Source organism: Dromiciops gliroides, chromosome 1 (assembly GCF_019393635.1).
Source record: "Dromiciops gliroides isolate mDroGli1 chromosome 1, mDroGli1.pri, whole genome shotgun sequence".
NCBI lineage: Eukaryota > Metazoa > Chordata > Mammalia > Microbiotheria > Microbiotheriidae > Dromiciops > Dromiciops gliroides.
The window spans coordinates 582,865,653-582,892,066 of record NC_057861.1 but is presented as its reverse complement, the minus strand read 5'-3'; the positions used below and the strand labels follow the sequence as shown (position 1 = coordinate 582,892,066).

At 38.2% G+C, this 26,414-nt stretch overlaps 1 protein-coding gene across 1 annotated transcript in view; it reads left to right on the top strand.

The window, feature by feature from the left end:
* The first annotated feature begins 7,052 nt into the window (after window positions 1-7,052).
* RRN3 (RRN3 homolog, RNA polymerase I transcription factor) overlaps window positions 7,053-26,414 on the top strand; it is a 32,563-nt gene continuing 13,201 nt past the window's right edge. The window contains exons 1-9 of the mRNA XM_043977376.1: window positions 7,053-7,225; window positions 8,814-8,919; window positions 10,124-10,180; window positions 14,919-15,008; window positions 15,258-15,387; window positions 18,472-18,531; window positions 19,536-19,599; window positions 21,102-21,171; window positions 22,003-22,101. Coding sequence (XP_043833311.1) covers window positions 7,119-7,225; window positions 8,814-8,919; window positions 10,124-10,180; window positions 14,919-15,008; window positions 15,258-15,387; window positions 18,472-18,531; window positions 19,536-19,599; window positions 21,102-21,171; window positions 22,003-22,101 — 783 coding nt within the window. The 5' untranslated portion in view covers window positions 7,053-7,118. The remainder of the gene's footprint in view (window positions 7,226-8,813; window positions 8,920-10,123; window positions 10,181-14,918; window positions 15,009-15,257; window positions 15,388-18,471; window positions 18,532-19,535; window positions 19,600-21,101; window positions 21,172-22,002; window positions 22,102-26,414) is intronic.

The window sequence follows — 26,414 nt, the reverse complement described above, 5'->3', positions numbered from 1 at the left end:
GAAGGAGAAAAATTTGGAACTAGAAATCTTATAAAAAAATGTTGAAAACTATCTTTACATGTAACTGGAAAATAATAAAATACTTTTATGATTAAAAAAAAGAGTAGGCCTCTGTGGATCTCAATAAATTCTCTTTTTACCTCCTTACATTTATTGGGGGGGGGCATTAATGTTACTGTGAATTTTTAATAGCTACAAGTACCATTATTTGATGACTTTCTTTGACTCACATTTCATCCACCAGGGCAATGGGTAAACACTTTCTTTTTGGTGTCATAGGATTCTAGAGAGATATAAAGGAGAATAATAAATGTTTGTGAATGAAGAAATCTGGGAATAAGGCTTTAGTTTTAATTTTGCTTCCCAATATAAGGTATGTATATGTATGTGAGGCACTATCTAAATATAGAAAGATGTCGCTCAAGGCATGGCTAGATGTTATTTGTGATCTGATATACCTTTGCAGAGAGTAGGAGAATTATGCCTGCAACCCTCCAGCAACCTACTTGTGAGGAGGAGCAAACAATAACCCAGAATTTTAGGGGCTGGTTGATTTCCAGTCTCCAAGAAGGGTATTGAACAAGAATTATATCTATCTGCCATCTCTCAAATACTTCTTGTCTAGGGGTACAATAAAATCTACTTTCTTAATTGCTGAAGGGGGTGAGGGGAGGAAGTGCATAGCCTTTAGTTTATATTCACCAGCTTAGCCCTTCTTCACCAAACAAGGATATCACAAAAGACCACCCCAAATAGCAAATAATGAGTAAACCCATTTATCTAAGCCAAACGACAAATAAAAATTGGAAAAATTCTACAGATTAAAATACAGAAGTGGGGCAGCTAGGTGGCACAGTGGATAAGGCACCAGCCTTGGATTCAGGAGGACCTGAGTTCAAACCCAGCCTCAGACACTTACTAGCTGTGTGACCCTGGGCAAGTCACTTAATCCCCATTGCCCTGCAAAAAAATAAAATAAAATAAAATACAGAAGCATCACTGATCTCTTCAGCTGGGTGTGAGACAAGATTGCAGCTAAGTAGAGAGAGAAAGAGAGAACATCTCATCCAGGAGAGGTCCTTTCTCAGTAGTTTCTAAAGTTGCAAGCTCTGGAGGTCAAGGAACACGATGGGATCAGTTTTTAATATGTCTACAACTCTGACAATTCCAGTTCACTCTTCAAACATGTCTCTTGACTGCCCCCATGGAGATCCTCTCTCTAAATGTGTCCTTCCAAGTGTCCCTTACAGCAGGTACACAGTCTCCCATTCAGCATCCTCTTAGCCAATCAGGCATCATGTCTCCTTCCACATACACAGCACAGAGTTGTCTTTTAAGGTACTACCCAATTGTGTTATTCATAATTGGCTACTTCCATGGAATCTTAGAGTTAGAAATGTCCTCAAGAAGTTATAATATCTTACATTAACATACCAGAGAGGTTGTATGATATAATTGAAAGAATCCTGGACCTGGAATCAGGACATCTATATTTATTAGATGTTGCTATAGTGATGATTCTTCTTGGTAAAGCTTCAAAGGGTGTCAGTAGTTTCCACATCAGAATTTGTGAGACAATGGGAAGTTGTATGACTCAGTGAAATCCTGTGATAGGATGGAGGGAGGTAAGAGATCTGATATGTGTGTGTACTCTTCCTCCTCTTGACTTTGAGAATCAAATATCAGGGGCAGCTAGGTAGCGCAGTGGATAGAGCACCGGCCCTGGACTCAGGAGGACCTGAGTTCAAATCCGGCCTCAGACACTTAACACTTACTAGCTGTGTGACCCTGGGCAAGTCACTTAACCCCAATTGCCTCACCAAAAAAAAAAAAAAGAGAGAGAGAGAGAGAGAGAGAATCAAATATCCTACCTTCTAGGTAAGTTCCAGCACTGGTATGGGGAGTGGAATTGCTGGGCTATGACAATTTGAAGTTAAGACTCAGTCTGCCTGTGGTTGGAACCAATAGAGAAAAACCCAAGGTCATGACCCCTGAAGGCAAAACTTTTGAGATCAATGAAAATCACACCCCTGAGTTGAGCCTACACTAGAGTAATTGAAATTGAGAGCTATTGAGGATTTTATAAGTGAGTGAAGTGGGGAGTCTGTTTCTCACTCCACTTCCCACCCTTTCCCCTGGATTCTCTGATCATGAGATGAGATCCCAGACAAGTAGTCTATTCCTTTGGTCACTCCATGACTGAGTCGGGGTGTTTGAACTCTGAAAACACTGGGAGGCTAAACAGGAGGGGTTTTTTGTTTGTTTGTTTTGGGTTTTTTTGCGGGGCAGTGGGGGTCAAGTGACTTGCCCAGGGTCACACAGCTAGTATGTGTCAAGTGTCTGAGGCCGGATTTGAACTCAGGTCCTCCTGAATCCGGGGCCGGTGCTTTATCCACTGCGCCACCTAGCTGCCCTTAAACAGGAGGTTTTTGGAAGAGAGTAGAAAATGGATGGCTCCATATAGTAACACAACATTTTTTCCCTCTTATTTTTGCTATGTTCAATAAACTTTGTGGCCATTGTATAGTGAATAGCTATGTCATGTGGATATATGGGATTGGTGACTGAGAGGAGATTCCACATTCAGGGACAGGCAACACTTTTAGCCACAGATTCCAAATTTCTGATATTATGATCTCTATCTATTCCTTATCATACCGTAGCTAAAGTATGAATTAGCCTACCTGCAGCCTGGTGGCTGTGGAAGTGGGAGATTAGTCTAGGTATTAGGCTGAGAGCAGCTAAGTGGCATGGTGGATAGAATGCCACACCTGGAGTCAGGAAGACAACTTCCTGAGTTCAAATCTGGCCTCAGATTCCTACTAGTTGTGTGACCTTAAGCAAGTCACTTAACCCTCTTTGCCTCAGCTTTTTCTTTTGAAGAAGGAAATGACAAACCACTCTAGTATCTTTGCCAAGAAAACTCTAAGTGGGTCATGAAGAGTAGAACACAACTGAAGAAGAAAAACAACAAAAACCAAACTGAATAAACAAATAATAGGCTGAACTCCCTCTTGTAGCAAAAGGAAATACTACAAACATTTGGTATTCTGCATCATACTGTGAGGTAGTTTGGTAGCACTCTGGATAGCGTGCCTGGCCTAGAGTCAAGAAGACTTCTCTTCCTGAATTCAAATATGTTCTCAGACACTTACTAGCTGTGTAACCCTGCACAAATCACTCTTTACCTCAGTTTCTTCCTCTGTAAAAATGAGTTGAAGCAGAAAATGGCAACCTACTCCAGTATCTTTGACAGGAAGACCCCAAATGGGGTCAAGGAAGAGACAAACATGACTAAAATGACTGAACAACAATCACACCAGGGCTGGAGAGGTCACTCAAGGAACAACCATACCTGGGCCAGAAAGGTTATTCAAGGAGAGAGACACTGTTTATACAATTTAGGCATTCTGCCCTGTTGCCCCCCCCCCCATAATTAATATATAGTGACATACTGTCTTTCTCCCACATACTGCCATTTCCCAGACTTAATGAAGGCAGTAAAGGCATGCAATGGGTCTAGAGTCAGGAAAACCTGAGTTCAAATTTAGTCTCAAACATTTCCTACTGTCAATTGACTGGCAAAATGGATCTATTGGAGAAGGAAATGGCAAACCACTCTTTGCCAAGAAAACCCAAAATGGGATCACTAAGGGTCTGATACGACTTAACAATAAGGAAAAATACAACACAAATCAATTTAGGAGGCTGCCATTATTCAAGTGTGCCTAGGGTCATATGGTATACCCATAAACAGTCCCATATGATTTAATCTAAGCTATGTGACTTTAGACAAGTCACAACTCTCCTCTAAGCCTGTTTCTTCAATGTTTCCATAAAGAGACATTATAACAGACCATATAAAGAATTGTCCTTGAAGTTAGGAGGACTTCAAGTCTTGCTTCTGACACACAGTAGCATGGTGAGCCCAGGCAAGTTACTTAATGTTTCCCTCTGTCTCTTCTTCTCTCAATGTCTCCTGGCAACTAAATTTATAAATTACAAAACAGTTCCTGATGTGCATAAAGCAGAGGGGTTTTCCTCCCTGGGAAGTTCTCTGGATTTCTTTCAAGTCCTGGCTCTGATCTTTTTGAGCAGAACCAGGTGAACAATTTATACAATACAGCAAAAACAAACAACTTTGAAAGTCTTAAAAACTCTAATCAACATAATGTTTTATAGTTCCAGAGCACTCTTTCTTTTTTTTGGCGGGGCAATGAGGGTTAAGTGACTTGCCCAAGGTCGTAAGTGTTAAGTGTCTGAAGCTGGATTTGAACTCAGGTCCTCTTGAATCCTGGGTCTTTGCTTTATCCACTTTACCATCTAGCTGCCCCCCAGAGTACTCTTGATAAAACATGGTACCTACCTTCTGTTAAAGAGGTGACTGGACTCAGATTACAGACTGAAGCATGCACATACACATATTTATAATTGTTTGCTTTTCTTGCTTTCTTAATGAGTGTGGGAGGGGAACTTTAAGAAAGAGATAATTAAGATCTGAAAAATAAAATTGAATTTTTTTTAAAAAACCCACCTTCTAAAGGAAGCCTTTCCCAATTTCATTTAATTCTAGTGCCTCTCTCTGTTGATTATCTCCCATTCACCCTGTCTATATCTTATTTGTATATAGTTGTCTGCCTATTGTCTCTATTATTAAACTGTGAGTTTCCTGAGAAGAGACTTTTTTTGGCCTTTCTTTGTGTCCCTGGAGATTGCCACATATAATGTTTATTGACTCACACACACACACATACACACACACACACACACACACACACACACACATACAAAACACCATGTAATCTATCTTATAGTTGTGATCTGAGCATTTTAAACCTCTACATTAATGTGAATTATGGTTTACTAATTACTTTCACATAAATTATTCCATTTAATCCTAACATTCCTGAGAAGCAGGTTTAGGGTGGTATTTGACAAATGAAAAAAAACAACAACCCAGACTTTGTAAGCTTAAGTCACTTGCATAAAGCTACACAGCTAAGAAAAGCAGCTAAGACTGGGTTATTTTGATACAATGGTCTTTCTAAAATAATACACTTTCCAGTTGGTCTAGTACCTTTGCATTCTCTTTAATGACTAGAATATTCTCATCTAGTGAAGGGAAGGGGAGACGTTGTATATGGAGTCCAGTCCACTGTGAGCACTTAATCAGTAAATGATAGATTTTATAAATAAATGATATTGGCAGGTTCTGTGGACATCATCTGGGACAGTACTTTTAAACTGTGGTCCAGGGATCCCTGGTGGTCCTGTAGACCCTTTCAGGGGTTCTGCAAGGTCAAAACTAGTTGCATAATAATGCTAATACTTCTTCATTTCTAAAACACTAAGTATTAATAGATATAACCCTCATAAATAAAAGTTCTTTGGAGGTTTCCAATTTTTTTTTTTGGTGGGGCAATGGGGGTTAAGTGACTTGCCCAGAGTCACACAGCTAGTAAGTGTTAAGTGTCTGAGGCCGCATTTGAACTCAGGTACTCCTGAATCCAGGGCCAGTGCTTTATTCACTGTGCCACCTAGCTGCCCCAGTTTCCAATTTTTAAGAGGTCCTGAGACCAAAAAAGTTTGAGAACCACTGATCTCCACCACTGATCTTTCTCTTACAGATAAGACCCAAAAGGCTTGCTTATTCCAAGGGTTGAGGAGAGACTCCCTGGAGAGGAGAGTACAGTTTTGCCGACTTCCTCCTTCCTTCTCTCCCCTGTCCCCTTTTACTTGAAAACAGCATGCCCAAAGCTCTATCAATAATTTTGCACTCATGGGATTCCAGATTGCTATGGAGCACAAAAATTGTAAATAACTGGAATTGGGACCCTTTTAGATGGTCCCTGAAGCCCTAAATAATGTAATTCTCCCTCAAATGTCCCAGTGCAGGATGGCCCAGAGGGTGCCTTAGTTTCCACATCAGAATAAAAGTAGTGACACTTTTCTGGTTTAGGATTAATTTGTTCTTTTCAAAATTTATTGATTTATTTTGTGCTTACATCACCTTTATTTCCAAACGTATCTCTCTTCCCTCATTCCCTCATTAACTTTTTCTCCACTTACCTATCCTTCGTAATAAAGATATATATGGGGGCAGCTAGGTGGCGCAGTGTATAGACCACCGGCCCTGGAGTCAGGAGGACCTGAGTTCAAATTCGACCTCAGACACTTAACACTTAACTAGCTGTGTGACCCTAGGCAAGTCACTTAACCCCAATTGCCTCACCAAAAAAACCCCAAAGAAAACACCAAGATATATATGTATATATATGTGTGTGTGTGTATATGTATAGTTTAAGTCTAGTCAGCAACACGGAACAACACATCACGGGGGAGCAGGCAACGTACCGCATCCCTCAACTGCCCAACTCTGCAAAGAGGGGAGAGAGACATTATCTCCAGTCATCTCTGGCTCAGGGCTTGGTCATTATAATTACACAGCGTTCAATTTCAGGTTTGGTTTGGTTTGGTTTAGGGGGGGGCGGTGTGTTTTCCAATCACTATGCATTGGGCAATTTAAACACTCCTGGCCTCCGTTTCCTCGTCCGTAAAATGAAAGGGTTAGACTCCCCCGGATGTAATCACTGTGCGCTGGGAAAGCCACTTAAGCACCCCGGGCCTCAGTTTCCTCGTCTGAAAACGAGAAGGTTGAACTCGCCGGCCTCTAGGGTCTCTTCCAGCTTTCGATCTAGGTCGCTGGGTCTGGTTTCGCCGTCTCGATTCCTTCAGAGAAGTTAATCTGCACCAGTCGCTCCTAGACGTGAAGAGCAGCTTCCATACAACACCTTCTTCCCCTCCCCAGGGAGCTGAGCCCTCATCGCCCCGCCCTCGGCCAATCAATCCACCCCCATCCCCCGGACCGTGCTTGTCGGCCCCACCAGCCAGAGAAGCGCCGTCACCTCCTTGCGCCTCACCGCGTGGGCCGGGCCTAGGCGAAGGCGACGCTCTAGCCCCGGAGGACCGCATTCTCTCGAAGGCTCCCCGTTGTGGCTTCTCGGACTGGCTGGGAACACGTGGAAGGGGAGGAGTTTAGTAAGTCAAGTTCCGAGTTCGGGCCGCTACGAGCCAAACACCACTTCCGGGGCAAAGAGTAGTAGCGCTCAGCTGTTCCCATGGCGGCCCCGTTGCTCCACACGCGGCTTCCCCGAAATGGGGCCGCAGCCACCGCCGCACCAGCCCCGGGCTCCGCCGTCAAGGTTTCAGGGGCTTCGAGGGCCGGGTAAGGGGTTGGGTACCGCTTTTCCTTCTTGCCGGGGGTAGGGGGGTGGGGATGCTCTGCCAGGCCTGAACGGGGGCATCGGGCTAGGTGGCGGGGGAGGTCCGTGTAGGGTGCCGGGCCGAGCCCGACTGGACCTGCGGGTGAAACGGCGGCCTTTGACCCAGAGACTTTGGATTAGTGCGGGAGCCTTGGGGGCTGGCCAACAGGTTTAAGTCTTTGAGTCACTTCCCCAGAGTGGGGGGGCGCGGGGAGGGCGGCCCAGCCTTCACAAGCCCCTAACGCCTAGTGTCCCGGCTTCTCTTCTGACCGACCCTGGTGACTCCGCCTCTAAATCCGATCCCCCAAAAGGCCGTTGATCTGCCTTGAATTAGAAGGCATCGATTAAAGTTCCGGTTCCATTGTTCGGCTGCTTTGCTGGGCGCTAGGGATGAAAAGATAAAAACGAAGTCTACCCTCGATTTCAAATGAAATTCCCTCAGCGAACTTCTAGTCTCTCTGGGGAGACAGCATATACAAGTATACACACACTTACGTGTTATAAGTACATACACGTATGTATATGAATATGAAGCATCGGAAAGGGATTACAATTGATCACGATGTTTTATAAACAGGGTTTCAGCTTGGCCTCTGTGCATGAAAATGGAAAATATTTTTATGCGCATATTTGCTGTGCCGTAGTATTTAAATATAGGGCAGCTAGGTGGTACAGTGCCGGTCCTGGAATCAAGGAAGACCATGTTCCTGAATGACAATCCGGCTTCAGACACTTTCTAGCTGACCCTGGGCAAGTGACCTAACCCTGTTTGCCTCAGTTTCCTCATCTGTAAAATGAGCTGGAGAAGGAAATGACAAATGACTCCAGTATCTTTGCCCAGAAAACCCCAAATGGAGTCAGGAAAAGTAGGACCTGACTGAACAACAAGAAGTATTTAGCGCAGTGTTGAAGCCAGAAGCTCACTTATGTTCTGTAATAGAACTTAATGTTTGAACAGTTATCACTGAAACCAACATGCTATTTATTAATAAAATCATACCCTATCTACAAAATGTATATGTGTGTGTAAACTTCTATATGTTGTCCCCCACAGAGATTCTAATCTCGTTTAGGTGTGTGTGTATATGTGTGTTCATATATATGTGTATTTACACACACATGATAGCAACTGTACTTGTGATTTAATACATATAGAGAACTTCCCAGATGAGAAATCCAGGGGTTAGCATAGTTCCTAACACATACTAGGGGCATTAGAAATATTAATTTATTGAAATTTCCCCTTCACCTATGCAGGTTGGCACTTTTCTACAATTTAAAGCCTTGGAGAGTTGCCTAGACTTGCAAAGAAAATGCAACAGGCTTTCTTTTCCTTTAAAATAATTCATTCTTTACTAAAAGAATTCAATTTTTAAAAAAAATTTGAATGACTTATTTTTGTTTTCTTTCTTTAAATTGCCTTTTCTTGTTTTTTTTTAATTTAGGTGTTATTTCATGAGGAAGTGAAATTAATGAAAATGCTTTGGCTTTTTAATGGGCTGCATTGTTCTCTATTTCAGTGCCTTAATGTCTTGGATTTTTGCTTTTTAGAATTTCAGATATGCTTGCATTGGAGAAGGACTTCCTCAGTTCTCCACCAAGAAAAACTGTTCGGTTTGGGGGGACTGTGACAGACATCTTGATAAAATACAAAAAGGTAAAAAAGTAGTAGTTTGTGGTATTTTAATTTGGCCTACTTTCAGGTTACTTCAGCTACAAACAGGCAATTTTCTTGGTGGTTGCATTTTTAGTTGACATTCTGTCTAGTGTAACATTTTGTTAAAGTATCTATATATATTAGTTGTCAAAATAGAGTATGATATCAATTTTTTATTTCATTAGAAAATGTTGGGGGCAGCTAGGTGGCACAGTGGATAAAGCACTGGCCCTGGATTCAAGAGGACCTGAGTTCAAATCCGGCCTCAGACACTTGACACTAGCTGTGTGACCTTGGGCAAGTCACTTAACCCTCATTGCCCCACAAAAAAGAAAAAAAGATAATACCTGGCAACTGTAAATTAAGGAACAGGCTAATTCTTTGCTGGAATTAAGCCTTTTATTAATGCAAACAAAATATTTATTTTAGCAGAAGGGTTTTCTGCTACCCATGGATAGATATCAGGGGGTCTGTAAACTTGGATAGGTAAAAAATTAGATCTTTATTTTCATTAACCTGTGATTTCCTTTGTAATAGTATGTCTTTTGTTTTGTTCATCTAAAAACATTTTGAGGAGTCCATAGTCTTTATGAAAAAAGGTTATATATTTGTTTGACAGTGGTACCATTCTTGATGGAAAGGAGAAGCAATAGAATAGTTCCAGGCAAGGATAGGAAAGTTTAATATTGTACCTCCTTCTGAATTAGAGCTTCACATAGCAGTTTTATTGTAAATTTTGGAAACGTAAAGAATGTAAGACAAGACATAGCCATATTCAAATGAAAATTTTCAAAAGTTTAAAAGCCAAAGATATCATCTGGGTATTTGAAGGATCACATCTGATTTAAAATACAGTGTCTGGGGGGTAGCGAGGTGGTACAGTGGATAGAGCACCAACCCTGGATTCAGGAGGACCTGAGTTCAAATCTGGTCTCAGACACTTGACACTTACTAGCTGTGTGACCCTGGGCAAGTCACTTAACCCCAATTGCCTCACAAAAAAAAACAATAAAATACAGTGTCTGTCATATTTTGGAAGGAGACAATCAGTCTTCCCCTTCATTCATCATAGGGCATTGAATTAACCATCATAGTGTTTTTATAAACCAATCGATTCTAAGAATGCTATGTTATTGTATTATGTCTGATTCTTTGGTAGGATACTACAAGTATAACCCTTCCCTCTTTGTTTTTTCTTCTTAAGGGTGATACAAATGATTTTGAGTTGCTGAAGCATCAATTATCTGATCCAGACATAAAGGTAAGGTATTATATAAGAGATCTATTATATCTGGAGTAATACAATAGTTTACTGACCAATAAACCCTTTCTGTAGTAATCGTCCTCATTCACAACTCTAGTCATGTTGTTCACTTGATAAATTGGTTCTTCTTGATTGCCTTTTGAATAGTTGAAACTCATTCAAGTTCTTTAAGAGCTGTGTTAAGGTAATGGATTTAGCAGATACTTAGGAACCCACCTGGAGATTTAAACTGATTGAATTGGATAAATGGGCTGACTGGATTATTGACTCCTAGTTGTAAGCACATCTGGCTGGTACTTAAGAATACTTAAGAAAGCTTGGTTCTTAGAAGCTGACAACTTTGACCACCTTCCGACCTAGTCAACCAATCGGCTTGAGGAGCCTCCCATTTCTGGGAGGGGACAGGAAGGAGGAAGCTGAGCCTGTGCAGGGGGCTCGCTCTCTTTTGGTTCCTGACATTGAGTTGGTAGTAGAGGACTTCACAGAGGAGTTGAGGAAAGATAGGATTGCCAGGTTGTAGGAATTCTGTTCTCAATCTTTCTCTTTCTTTTACTATCTTTCAATAAACCCTTAAAAACCTAAACTCATCAGTGATTTTAGTCAGTTTCCCCCAAAACTGGGGGACAGATTACAACCTACATTTAGAAATTTAAATAACACAGGGCTCAAACCTATTTTGTCTTAACAATATTAAGTACATTTGCATAGTGCTTTATGGTTTACAGAACATCTTCATGCATTCAGTGCATTAGCCAAATGTGCCTTCTCCTCTAACCAAACCATCATGCTTAAGATTCCCCAAACTTGTTTTTCTTTCTTGGATTCCTTTTTCTTTTGGTACTTTATATTTGAAATGCATTCATGTCCTATCCATATTTGGAACTCCATCCAATCCTTCAGGACCTAGTTCAGGTACCATTTCCTTCATGTCTTCCCTTCCTCCTGATGGAATTTCTGAGTCCTATTATGAAGCTCTTCAATTTTGTTTTTAATAATATTTTAAATATTGACATTTACTATTTAGGTCAGGTTTTGTTTTGTTTTTTCTTTTTTCGGGGCAATGAGGGTTAAGTGACTTGCCCAGGGTCACACAGCTGGTAAGTGTCAAGTATCTGATGCTGGATTCGAACTCAGGTCCTCCTGAATTCAGGGCCAGTGCTCTATCTACTTCGACACCTGGCTGCCCCCAGGTATCTATTTTGAGGTTATTCTGGTATATAGTATAAGATGCTCATCTCAGTCTCATTTCTGACAAACTGTTTTCCATTTTTCTAGGAGTTCTTGTTAAATCAGGAGTTCTTAAGTAATTTATGTTCTCAAGTTCATTGAACTTTAGGTCATTAAGTTTAATTATTACTGATTTTTCCTATATCTGAACTATTCCACTGATCTGTTTTTCAGCTAGTACCAAATTATTGTGCAGATGACTGCTTTAGGGTATAATGTGTGGTCTAGAAGTTCAGTTCCCTCTTCATTTCTCTTTTGTTACCTTTGAGATTTTTTATCTTTTGTCCTCTAATTGAGTTTTGTTGTGTTTTTGTCTTGCTGTATAAAGTAGTCCCCTTGGTAGTATGATTGGAATCATGTTAAATCTATAAAATAATATCATCACTTACAATATATAATATAGGAATAGCACAACCAGGAGCACTAAATATCTCTCTAGTTAAGTTTCTTTAAAGAATGTTGGGGGGGCGGCTAGGTGGCGAAGTGGATAAAGCACCGGCCCTGGATTCAGGAGTTCCTGAGTTCAAATCCAGCCTCAGGCAGACACTTGACACTTACTAGCTGTGTGACCCTGGGCAAGTCACTTAACCCTCATTGTGCTTGCGGGGGGGGGGGGGGGGGGCCAATGCATAATACAAAAGAATGCTTGGTTTTGATTAAACAAACTAATAATTTAACAAATTAAACCATTTTTGCACGAACAAAACCAATTCAGCGAAATTAAAAGAGAAGCAGATAAAGGGGGTGGAGGGTCTTTTCTAGGATTTATAGAAAATTGAGTTAGATATATAAGAGCACGAGCCATTCCTCAATTGTTAAATTGTCAAATGGCATAAACAGGCAGTTTTCAGAGGAAGAAATCCAAGTTGTCATTACACATATGAAAAATATACTCAAATCACTAATAATTAGAGAAATGCAAATTTTAAAAACTAGCCATTCTGGAAAGCAGTTTTCCAAAAAAATCCCACCAAACTTTGAGTGCCTTTGGAACCTAGGACAGTACCTTGTAGGTTGTGGATGCTTAGTTTTTTTATTTTTATTTTTATTTTTATTTTTTTGCGGGGCAATGGGGGTTAAGTGACTTGCCCAGGGTCGCACAGCTAGTAAGTGTTAAGTGTCTGAGGCTGGATTTGAACTCAGGTACTCCTGAATCCAGGACCTGCGCCATCTAGCTGCCCCGCTTAATTTTTATTAAAAATGTAATATTACTTTTGATAATTAGGAAAGTTGTATCCATTTTTAAAAACTGTTAAAACATTCTTTTAATGTTATGATGTTAGGGTTTGTTTTGAAGGTCTTTGAGCTCTTTGGCATAGTTTTTGAATAGAGCATTAGCCTCAAATAAGTGAACCAATAATTAAGACAAGTTTATGGATTCAGTTCACCTATAGGACAGTTAGGTTTACAAAGAATCTCGTTTCCCAGAAAGCCTCCAACTAGCTATCCCCAGTGTGTGGTTGCAAGGTTGCTTTGAACCCAGGCATGCTCAAATAATGATGGGTTATTATCCTCTTTCTGTTTTGACACCATCTAATAATTTAACACACCTTCACTTGTCTACTTCCCTCTCCCATCCCCTTTCCTCTGATGTTATCATTACAAACAGTAAGTATCAAATGGAGAAGGGAGAATGCCATCAAGAGCTGGATTTGCAGTCAGAGGACCTGAGACATAATTCTAATTTGCTACTTCATATGTGACCTTAGACAAGTCACTTAATCCTCTTTGGGTTTTAGTTTCCTCAGGAATGTAAGGGCTCTAAGGCTCCTTCCAGCTCTAAATATATGAAACTAAATCATAAAGCCAAACCTTAAATAGAATGAAGTAGTGGTACTCAATATTTTAGACAATGAATTAACAGTCTGTACATGTTTATTAAGTACCTGCTAAGGGCAAAGCTTGAGGGACGTTACCTTTCTTTGATTCAGTTTTCTAAACGTCATTTACATGCATTACATGTAAATTTAGAACGTATGAAAATTAGACTATATTTGTAGCCATAATACTTCACTACATGCCCATGAAATATGTTGTTATGGGGGGGAATTTTCCCTATTATTCTATTTTCTTGGAATGTGCCTCTGTTTCTAAAAATAGATCATGGAAAAGTCCTTGTGAAACTGCTTCTGATAATATTAACATGTTTTGTGTACAAATTTGAATTCAGAGAAAAATGTAGGCAATTTGCTTTAGGATTTTTATTTGAGATTGCAACAACTTTGCATTACGTATTATAGACACTTAAAAATATTTAATGGATGAGTTTAAAATGTGATACTTTTGCTACCTAATTATGGACAAATGTAAACAGGATCCTAATCAACTTTGTCTTAGAAATTAAAACGGTTCATGCTGTTTTTTTATCAAAAAAATTTGCACTCTCTGCTCCCTTTTCCCACAATAGGCTATGTTGCTCATTATTTAAATAAAGATTTGTATAATTCCTGAATGGCTGAATTCTTTGCTGTTGAATTTTCTGGTTTCAGTTTGTTTTGAAAAAAAAATCTGTGACTGAAAGGAATTTGTTTTTAAAAATTATATAAATTCAAATACAGGAAAAATAGCTGTGATAGAGATGCTTACTTAAGAATCTTCCTCACCACCCACATGTACAAAAATATTTATAGCATCTCTTTATGGTGGCAAAGAATTGGAAATTGCAGAGATGCTCATCAATTGGGGAATGGCTGAACAAGTTGTAGTATATGAGTGTAATGGAATACTATTGTGCTTTAAGAAATGATGAGTAGGCAAATTTCAGAAAAACTGGGAAAGACTTAAATGTACTGATGAAGAGTTGAAGTGAGCAGAACTAGGAGAACATTGTACACAATAACAGCAAACACTGTGTGATGATCAGCTGTGATAGACTTTGTTTTTCTCAGCTATACAATGATCCAAGATATCTCCAAAGGATTCATGATAGGAAGTGCTCTCCACATCCAGAAAAAGATCTGTGGAATCAATGCAACTTGAACCATACTATTTTTACTTTTTCTTTTGTTGTTTTTTGAGGTTTTTCCCTTTTGTTCTGATTCTTCTTTCACAACTTGACTAATAAGTTTAATGTGATTGTGTGTGTGTGTGTATATATATATAACTTATATCAGATTGCTTGTTTTCTTTGGGAGGGGGGAGGTGAGGGACAAAAATTTGGAACTCAAAATTTTATAAAAATGAATGTTGAAAACTATCTTTACATGTAACTGGAAAAAATACTATTAAGGAAAGATAAAATAATCATCCCTTCATATTCAACTCAAAAAAATATCTTCCTTACCTTTTTTATAATTAAACTGAAAGTTTTTAGTGTCATTTCTTTTTGCAGGTCTCTAAATGCAATGAGAACTTGTTTCTAATTCATGAATATTGTTACTCTTAAAATGTCACCACCTTACCTTTGATTATTATGTTATTTTGTACCTATTTGAGAATTTATGTTTTGAAAAAAAAATTATGTTTTGGAAACATTTTTTCTTAGACATTTTTATTTGTTGAATTTCAGGATGCCCAGATCATTAACTGGCTATTAGAGTTTCGAAATTCAGTCACATACTTGACAAAAGACTTTGAACAGCTTATCAGCATTTTGTTGGTATGTACTATCTGGACACTGTTTTCAGTGACTAGTAGTTCGATCTTTAAAAGAGATGTGAACCAACTTAACTAACATGGAAATATGTTTTCACATGACCACACATAAAACCTATATCAAATTGCTTTCTTTCTCAATTTGGGGGGGGGAGGAAGGGAGAGAATTTGGAACTCATGGAAAAAAAATATTAAATAAAAGATGTGAACCTTGGATGAACTAAATGCCATTTTCTCCCCTTCTTCAAACTAGAAATTGCCATGGCTACAAAGGAGCCAAGAAGTATTGGAAGAATATTTGGCTTTTCTTGGCAATCTCGTTTCAGCACAGACTGTCTATCTTAGACCGTGTCTCAGCATGATTGTTTCTCATTTTATACCTTGTAAGTGTATGCTCTCTCCTTGCCTCAATTTTCCTTTTATACCTTGTTACTTCTTATAAAATCATCTTAGATAAACTTTTAAAACAATACTCACATCTTTAAAATTAATAGCCACTGAATATGTTATTGTATGTTTTGGCTGCAAGTACTGGTTAGAGTATTAGCCTCGAGTGAGGTACTGTGGCATAATAGATTGTTGGCCTTAAGGTCAAGAATATCTGCCGTCAAATTAATTCTCAGACATATATTAGCTATGAGACCATGTACACATCACCCTCCCATCTACTCTGTGAATATCTTGTAAGTTTCTAATTATTTTCATGTTTGTCTTCCCCCATTGGAATGTGAGTTTAAGTACCCCTGACTTTTCTTTGTATTCTCATTTCTTAGCCCAGTTAGCACTCAGTAAAAGCTGACTTCTCAGTGCCTCAGGAAACTTTCTAAAACTATCAGTTACAGTTACTATATATTTGTTTTGTTTTGTGGGGCAATGAAGGTTAAGTGACTTGCTCAGGGTCACACAGCTAGTAAGTGTCAAGTGTCTGAGGCCAGATTTGAACTCCTGTCCTTCTGAATCCAGGGCCGGTGCTTTATCCACTGAGTCACCTAGCTGCCCCACAGTTACTATATTAATGAAGGAAATTTTCTACATTGAGAGTTGAAATCACAAGACAACATCCTCCTCTTCTATCACAATTTCTCCCCTTTCTCATTGTCCCCCTAAAAACAAGCCTTTGCTTCATGTCAGTTCCATTACAGTGAAATTTTTTGAACTGTCTAATTTTGTGTTGTATTCATGTACCATAATTTATGTAGTTCTCCAGTCAGTGGCATTTGCTTTGTTTCAAATTCTTTGTTATTACAAAAAAAAATGCTGCTATTCATATTTTGGTATACATGGAGCCTTTTACTCTTTGACGTTTTGGGGGAGGTACATGCCTGGCAGTGGGATCTCTAATTCTAGGGATATGGGCATTTTAATCACTTTTTAAAAATTGTAGTTGCAAAATGCTTTTCAGAATATCAACTTTTCCTTTTTAAAGCTGCTTTTTGGCTAGAGAAATACTAACATCATTGACAGTAAACAAATATTGGATGTTTACTAAAGACTTTGAGATAGCTCAGAGATCATTACATGACTAATTGTTGGCTATAAGGAAATTTCTCAAGGAAATGAAGATACCAAGTTAAAATTTCTTAGACATCTCTCTTAAGAGACTTGGACCATTTAAATCATTACTAAAAAGTCCTAAGTTTTAACAGTAATAAAGCTTAGTCAAATTTATGTATTTCTTCTATATTACATCATTAGGCTCCTTGTATAATCAGTCTCTGTGTTTTTTATTTTATATGTGTGTGTATATTTATGTATGTATGGTTTTGTTTTTGTGATACTGTTGGATTTATGTGATACTAAGTCCTTGACCTAGAATGACCTGTAATGACATAATTTTCCATATTAGAAAACATGATTTGCTTTCTGATAAAATGTTCCAAAATGAATGTAAGTGAAAGAGAAATTATTTGGTGTATTCATAAGTAGTAATTAACAAAAACAATTTTAGTAAAATGGTGAATTAGTATGAGAGGAATATTTATTTGAATCCAAGGAGAGTGTTCAAATTAGATAATAATAAACTGATTACTTGCTAATTTCCATTGAAGTACAAAGCACGGTATGCAGTCATGGTAGTATCCAATTTGTGGAAAAAAATATGTTCCAAAAGTTTTACTTGAAACAGCCTACTTTTTATTTTTCCCCATGGAAACAATGTTCTATTTTGTGGCTAGATTTCCATTATGAGCCACAAAAGTCATAATGTAGCCAAAGTAAAGGACTAGCCCGAGTTCTGAGTCCGGGGAGTCAGCAGTTGTAGGAAGAATAAGAAGTATTTCCCTCCCCCATTTCTTGAGTCTGTAGCTGGCCCTAGATATAATTTTGAAATAAGTAAAGTTTGCTATTTTCTACTTCTTTTTCTGTTCCTTGCTCCATGTGTTGTCTCCTCAACCTTCACTGTGTCATGTTTCCCTAAGTACTCCTACTTTGAAACGTAGATGGCTAACTTTTCATTTATCCAGAATTATTTAACTCTTCTTAATCAAAATTTCCATTTCCTGAGATGAGGTTGAGATTGGCTAGATGTTAGGAAAGCAGTTTTGTTAAAGTAATTCACATTTGACAATCCATTCTTTAACTGGGTGTCAGTCTAAATAAGAAACATTTTCAAGAGGTAGGGGATATTTTTGATTAAGATTCCTACTGGTGGCTCTATGTAAGGCTCTGTGATATTTCATAATTCATAGAAGCATTCACAAAGAGCAAAAAGTCTTCAATTTATTTTTTTTGTGTGTGGGGCAGTGAGGGTTAAGTGACTTACCCAGGGTCACACAGCTAGTACGTGTCAAGTGTCTGAAACCGAATTTGAATTCAGGTCCTCCTAAATCTAGGCACAGTACTTTATCTACTGTGCCATCTAGCTGCCCCCAAAAGTGTTCAATTTAAAAGTTGTGTTTAATTGCTAAAAGATACAGAAATTAATAATGTCAAAATTCCAAAGAATTTATAATCTAATAATCTTGATTTGGTAATAGATGAAGGACAAGACAGCCACCCCTGAGGCATTTGGGGCTAATCTGGGACTTGATTTCCCATACACATTATTACCTTTCACATCTTCTCCCCATCCTCTTCTAAACCTAAAGATTCACTTAAAACTTCACTTTTTTCCCCCTTTATAGCTTTTGGGTCAGTAGTGACATGAGTAGATAGAGATGCATATTTGTAAGCAGTTACTTGTAAATGGAGGTGTCTTATATGTTGGGAACTACTACTTGTATATTGTTAATACACTTTAGTAGTTAACTACAAAGTAATTTACTTTTTGATGGGCTTTTATCTTACATTCTGAGAAAATATTGATATATTAATTTAACCAAATGCTAGGTTTTTAAATTATAGTTTAAAAACAGCTTTTTACAAAATGCTTTTCTAATTTTATTTAGCAATATATGAGTTTGTCCAAGCAGCTATATCAAGGCAATATAAAAAATAACAGACCACTTTTAATTTTTTTTTCCTAACAGCTCGAGTAATCATTAAAGAAGGTGATATGACTATATCAGATTCGGATGATGAAGATGATAGTAAGTCCTAAAATACAACTAAAATTAAAAAAACCCAAAAACAACCCTTTTAGACTGTGTAACATGAGGTAAATTGTATTAGAAATTCCATGGTTAGATTTAGAAAGTAAAGCAGCAGGCTTTGATGATCTGTCTGATAGGATATTATGTTCTGTTTGGCTTACCTTTTTTTTCCCCTCAATTCTATTTTATTTTTTTCCAACTACATGTAAAGGTAGTTTTCAACATTCATTTTTATAAGATTTTAAGTTCCACATTTTTCTTCCTCCCTAAGACAGCAAGCAATTTGATACAGGTCATACATGTACAATCATGTTAAATTTCCACATTAGTCATGTTGTGAAAGAAGACTCAGAAAAAAAGGGGAAAACTATGAGAAAGAAAAAAACAAAACCAAAAAAAGTGAAAATAGTATGCTACAATTTTCATTCATTCTCCATAGTTCTCGCTCTGGATGTAGAAAGCATTTTCCATCGTGAGTCTTCTAGAATTGTCTTTGATCATAGTATTGCTGAGAGGAGCTAAGTCTATCATAGTTGATCATTGTACAATGTTGCTGTTACTGTGTACGATTTCTTTTTTTTTTTTTCTTTTCTTTTTGGTGAGGTAATTGGGGTTAAGTGACTTGCCTGGCACATAGCTAGTAAGGGTTAAGTGTCTGAGGCTGGTTTTGAACCCTTTCTATCTTCTTTCACCCTATCCCTCCTCATAAAAACTATTCTTTTGATCATTTATAAGTTGGGGAGTGGTTCTTAGTTTAATAAATTTGACTCAGTTCTCTATATGTTTGTGAAATGAGGCCTTTATCAGACAAATGCTTCAAAAGTTTTTTCAGTTACTATTGTTAACTGTATTTCCCTCCATCCTATTCCCTCCTCATGCCATTTACTCTATTCTCCATCTCCTTTCACCCTGCCCCTCCTCAAAAGTGGTGTGCTTCTGACCGTCCTTAAGTAAATATTTGTAAAGCTGAACAGGTACTATTTTGTTCTCACACTTTGTAGATCTTCCTGCAAATTTTGACACATGTCATAGAGCCTTACAGTTAATTGCAAGATATGTCCCCTCGTGAGTATATTTTCTTCTTTTCTCATTAAAAAAAAAATTGTGGCATTTTATTCTTTTTTAAAGCTCAGTAGACAATTGTTATTTCTGGTGATTTAATCAAAGCATGGGGTTTTTTTGTTTGTTTTTGTTTTTGGTGGGGCAGTGAGGGTTAAGTGACTTGCCCAGGGTCACAAAGCTAGTAAGTGTTAAGTATCTGAGGTTGGATTTGAACTCAGGTCCTCCTGACTCCAGGGCCAGTGCTTTATCCACTGCACCACCTAGCTGCCCCCAAAGCATGTTTTTAAACTTTGTATATTTCAATGTAAGCAGTATATTTAGTTAGTCCATATATGTTCTAATTTTGCTTTCACTTTTTGTTTCACTTAATATAAGAAATGTGGTGTTTCATGTTTCTAAGTCTAAACTGGTTTTGGTAATGAAAATGGAGAGGTTATGTAGTATAAGGATGCTATTTGCCAGTTTAAGAAAAAATATTTTAGCATTTTTTAGAAATTACATTATTTTCTATCTGAAATTTCATAATTCACATTTTCATTTATTTTCAGCAAACTTAATATCCCTATCAAGCAGCAGTATATTAGTTATCCAAGTAAACGGTCATTTTTTTATAATTATATAAATCATGTGCTCAAAATGTTTGCCTAATTTTCTCTAATATTTCATGCTTGGGAATTCTAGTATTACTAATTAACTTGATTTTGACCTGAAGCATTAATTAAACTCATTGAGGAAAATGAAAACTCTTTAGAGTTTAACTGATTCCAGAACTACATGTTTTCTGTTTTTAAGACAAGGCAAAAAGCATTGATTAAGTACTTATTATGTGCCAGGCATTGTGCTCATTACTGGTGGTACAAATAAAAAAAGAGACAGCCCCTGCCCTTGAAGCACTTATATTGTAACGGGGAAGAGAGAGGAAAAAATTGTTTGTGTGGAGAGGAAGGGAAAGGCCAGAAATCAGGAAGCAGAGCCTCAGAGCTGAGAGAGGAAAGGAAAGTTGATGCACCTGGCCCCTCTGCCAAATGGAGGCCCCAGTAGGACCTCGCTATTGGGAAATAGGGACCAGTCTAAAAGAGGAATATTTCAGGGTTCAGTGGATGTTCCAGAGTTCAGAGGCCCCAGGTACTAAGAAATGTAGCGGCATGAGGGGCAGCTGAGGCAGAATGGCAAAGGGGAAGATTGTTTTTTATTATGAGCCTCTCAACAAAGATAAATATTATATGGATTAAAACCCTCAGTAAAATATACAATATGAATTGAGAGCATTTATAGTTGTAGGCACTGTATACACTAATTTGTTTTCTTGGTTTACATAATTTCCTCTAAATCTAGAAAGCTTTTTTTTCTAGAATGTTGCAAACCTTTTTAACTGGGGGGGGGGGCGGGGATTATATAATCATATCCTTGTGCTCCCTGGAATTAAGACTAGAAATTCCAGCTCATGAAGTTTGAAATTGATGATCATTTAAAAAATTTTACTAATCCTGACTCTCTACTTACAGTACACCGTGGTTTCTCATGCCAATACTTGTGGAAAAATTTCCTTTTATTCGAAAATCAGAGAGAACTTTGGTAAGAATCCTTTGGATAGCATTATAGTGGGGAAACTCAGCATCTTGTAAGATTTTAGATTTTTATATTATTTTTGTATATTTTATTTGCATAAACTAGTTATTGTTATGATAATGTTCTTAGTCTAAGATTCCTACATTCCTTTTCTAGCATCATCTTGACTAAGAATAAAACTTCTAATCTTCATATTCCTTATTACTCATATAGCAGGGTCAATATCTTTCAGATATTTTTAGAGGGCTGATGTTTATACATCATGTTTATACATTATAGTAATTATTGAAAGCTGCTGCACATTGATGTTAGTGTATATCAGCAACAAGAACAGCATTTACTAACTGCCTACTGCTTTGAGAGCATTGACAAGGGGAGATAGCAGGTGTGTGTAAAATATTCTCTGTTCTCAAGGAGCTTAAAGTACACTAGAGGGATAAGATAGCAGAGGTCAAAGTCCAGTTAGACCAAAGGAGAAATACAGTAAGGCTAGAAGGGTAGAGCATGGTAGATTGTAAAAAGCCTTGGATGCTAGGCAGCAGAATTTAAGCATAATTCAATAGGCAATTGACGATAGAGATTTTTGACATGAAAGTGACACAACTTTATTGTCGTTTGGTCTAGGTAAATCCTTAATATTGCCAAGTAGTTTTCTCTGAAACATCAAGGGGATCAGCATGGCAGTGGTCCCTTATAAGCTTCATGTGTAGTCTCCTCCATTTTTATAGTTCAATTCTTAAATCCTGGAAATTAATAGAAATATTGGTTATTTTATTTAGATTGTTGTGAAGTGTAAATTTATACTTATTCGGACTTCTTAATGCTTCTATTTTTTAGGAATGCTATGTCCATAATCTGTTAAGGATTAGTGTGTATTTTCCATCCTTGCAAGCTGAAATTTTGGAACTTCTTGTTGAAAAGCTACTCAGAATGGATGTAAGTGTTGAACAGTTTATTGTTATAATTAGTTACTAGCAGTCTTACACTTCTCAGAGTTCCTTGTTGGAAGCAGATGGTTGATTAAATCACTGCTAAGTATTTGCCCAGCCAAGAACATTTTAGTGCCTAGTTTAGTGCCTTGTGTCACGTTCCCATATTCTAATGTTATATACTTTGGTGTGAAGGAGACCTTAGTTTCTTGAAGGTTATCCAACAGCTGCAATTTCTGGCAGGTCCTGCCAGCCGACAAAGGCTTCAGATAAAGACCTGATGAAGGGCCGAATGTCTTTTGTCCAAAGAACAGCCCAGCTAAATGGAAGACACATAGCACCACATATTTCCTTGTAGCTAATCAAAAGAATAGCCATTTTCAGAGGAAGAACTCCTGTTCAGTAAGGAATAATAAATGAAAACTAATGTGACATAATGGATAGAAGACTGGCTGGTGCACTCTTGGCAAGTCATTTAAACCTCTAAGTGCTTCAGGCAATTCTCTAAAGATATTAAAAATAATTACAGATCTGCATTGGTAGAGGACGTATTACTAGGAGTTCTTTATACTATTAAGTCATGGGTCTGGAAAGGAAAAAGACAACTACAAAGAATTCAGAGAAATGTAGAAAGATTGGTATGAAATCATGTAAGGTGAAGAATGTGGAATCAAAGGAATGTTACACTAAAGAATCATGTACAGATGACTACAATAATGTAAGTGAAATCAACATTAACAATATACAGTGTTATCTTTTTAAAACACTAAGTGACAAAACCCGAAAGTGTCATGACTGTGCATTGAAGTCACTCTTCTAAATAGTTTGGTTTAACTTTTTCTGTAGGAAGATCTGCAGGGCTGGAGGAAGGGGGATTATAGAGGGTTGCTGGGAAATGACTTGATGAGTCAAAGCAAAATGTAACAGCAACTCAAACACCATCTACTGAGTCTGTGTTCCTACTCTGATGAAAGCAGATCCTTCAGGTATCTAGGTGGCACAGTGTAGATAGAATACTAGACCAGGAGTCAGGAAAGCCTGAGTTCAGATGTGGCCTTAATTACTCTTATGATCCTGAGCTTAGTCCTTTATTATCTGTAAAATGAGGATAATGATAGCACCTGCCTTTCAGGATTGTTAGGCTCATAAGCTGCTTTGCAAACCTTAAAGCCCTATATAATTGCTGGCTATTATTACTATAGCTACTACTACCACTGCTATTTACCCTGGGAATTCAATTACTGCTAATGGAACTGAACTAATGGGTTTGATTTACTCATTAGAAATAAGAAGTTTAAAATTCAAATTATAAAGTGAAGCAACTTCCTAGACATTGCACTATTAATACAACCATTTGGGGCAGCTGGGTGGTGCAGTGGATAGAGCAACCGGCCCTGGAGTCAGGAGGACCTGAGTTGGGATCCAGCCTCAGACACTTGACACTTACTGTCTGTGTGACCCTGGGCAAGTCACTTAACCCTCATTGCCCCGCAAAAAAACCCAAACAAAAAAAACGACCATTCATTATTAAATGTTTTAACACATTGTAAGTTGTATCAGAATTGAACTTTTTTCATTTTGGTTCCAAATTCTCTTCCTCCAATCCCCTCCCTCACCCATTGAAAAGGCAAAAAAACAAATCCCACTATAAACCTGTATGATCATGCAAAACAAATTTCTATTTTAGCTGTGGTTTTTGTTTGTTTTTTTAAAAGGGAAAAGAGCATGTTTTTTGATCTGCATTCTTGAGTCCATCAGTTCTCTATTTGGACATGGAAAGTATGTTTTATCATGAATCCTTTGGAATAGTGGTTGGTCGTTGCTTGAGCTCCTAAGTCTTTCAGAGCTGATTGTCTATACGATGTTGTTATCTATAAATTGTTCTTCTGGTTCTTCTCACTTTACTCTGCATCTGTTGTAATTTTCAACACTGTTCTTTAAAAAAAGAAGTTTTATGTATTCAACCATAATTTTTTTAATGGTTTTAATTTTTTTTATTACCAAGCATTTTCCTTCCTCCCCTCCATTCCAATCCCCCTAGAGAAAAGGAAAATAAAACCCTTGTAACAAATATGTATAATCTAGAAAATCTAATTCCCACTTCCAGTTTTTATTTTTAACATGTTGTTGGTGTTAAGATATCCTTAAATTGTTAGCACTCTAGGGTTTTTTCTTCTACAGCATGTGAATGGAGACCTTGGAGGGACACCTTTAATCTTTAAATCCTGTTGGCAGACAGTTCTGGATATACCCCTTCTTTCCTTTGCCCCTCATTCTGCTTCAAACCCTCCTTTGTTAGAAAGAAAAAAAAATAAGAAAAAGCCAATTCTTCCTGTAGAAGGTAAGATTTTAGGTAGGACCTGAGGAAATCAGTGGAAGCCAGGAAGCAGAGATGAAGAGGGTGAGCATTGTGGTCATGAGGGACAGACAGTGTAAGTGCCCATGTGTGGGAGGTGGCATCATATGTCAGCAACAAGCAGGAGGCCAGCGTCATTGGATTGCAGAGCACTTGGGGGCGGGGGGTAAGTATAGGACGGATAGAATGAGGGTAAGGGTGTTATGAGAATGGCTTTAAATTCCAGAGAACTTGATATTTTATATTTGATCCTGGAAGGGAGAGACAACAGCCAGAGTTGATTGTGTAGGGGAGTGGACATGAAGATCATTTTTACAACTGAGTAGAGGATGGACTGGAGGGAGGAGAAATTTGTGGCAAGAGGACCAACCAGCAGTCTGTTTGCATAGTCCAGGCTTGAGGGCTTGTGCCAGACTGGTAGCATTGTCAGACAAGAGAATGGGGCATATTAGGGAGAGGATTCAAAAGTAGGATAGACAGGCCTGGGCAACAGATTGGATATAGGAGGTAAATAAGAGAATGAGTAGGTAAGGATGACATCTAGTTTCAAACACAGGTGATTGGGATGACAGTAATAGGGAAGTTTAGAAGAGGAGAGAGTTTTGGGGAAAAGATAATGAGTTCAGTTTTAGACATATTGCATTTAAGATGTCTGTGGCACATCCAGTTCAAGATATCTATTAGGCAGTTGGAGATAAGGAGACTGGAGAGAGAGGTGGACAAATAGATCTGAGAGTGATATGTATTGAGAGAATAATTGAATTCATGGGAGCTGATGAAATCACCAAATGAAATCATATAGGAGATGAGAAGAGGGTCCAGGACAAAGTCCAACAAAGGAAACCGAGAAAGACTGCCCAGATAGGTAGGAGAACCAGGAGAGAGTAGTTGTCTCAGTTACCTAGAGAAAAAAATGTAGGCTGAAGAGGATGATCAATATCTCAGGCTGCAGAAAGGCCAAGAAGAATGAGGATGGAGAAAAGGCCATTAAGATTGGTAGTTAAAAGAGATCATTGGTTACTTTGGAGAGAGAAGTTTTGGTTGAATAGCGTTAGAAACCAGGCTGTCTAGAGTTAAAAATAATGAAAGAAAAGTAACTGAAAGCACTCGCTAAAGATCAAAGCTTCTTAAACTGGGTTGTGACCCCATATGAGGTCACATAACTAAATGTGGGGGTTGTGAAAAATTTGGCAGTAAGTGTTTGATTTGTATACCTATTTTATATACCAGTCTACCAGGGTCGTGTAAAAATTTCTTGGGCAAAAAGGAGTCACAAGTGGAAAAGGTTTAAGAAGCCCTGCTATAGATTGCCTTCCCAAGGAGTTTAGCCACAAAGGGAGAAAAGATAGGGGACAGTAGCTAAGTAACTATAGGAAAATAGCTAGATCGAGGTTGGGCTTTTTGAGGATAGGCAATAGGGAAGCATCTAGCAGAAAAAGTGATATTAAAGATAGTGAAAGACTGGGGATTGTATACAGGGGACAATCTGCTGGAGAAGCCAGACCAGTGTTGGGAAGTTACAACTAAGCTGCTTGTTAATTTACTGTTATTTTCTGTGTTTCCTGATTCCTATCTCTTTTTTGTTGTTGTTAATATTCGGGATTCATTTGATTTTTTTTTCCTGCTTTTTTTTTTTTTTTTTTTTTTTTTTTTTTGCTGGGCAATGGGAGTTAAGTGACTTGCCCAGGGTCACACAGCTAGTAAGTCAAGTGTCTGAGGCCAGATTTGAACTCAGGTACTCCTGAATCCAAGGCCGGTTCTTTATCAACTGTGCCACCTAGCCGCCCCTCCTGCATTTTTAAAAGGTACTTTTTGAATGTATTTGCAGAAGATATTGCACAAGTGGTAGGATATATATTTTATTGAAATGATATGTATAGGGGCAGCTAGGTGGTCCAGTGGATAAAGCCGTGGATTCCAGCCTCAGACACTTGACACTTACCAGCTGTGTGACCCTGGGCAAG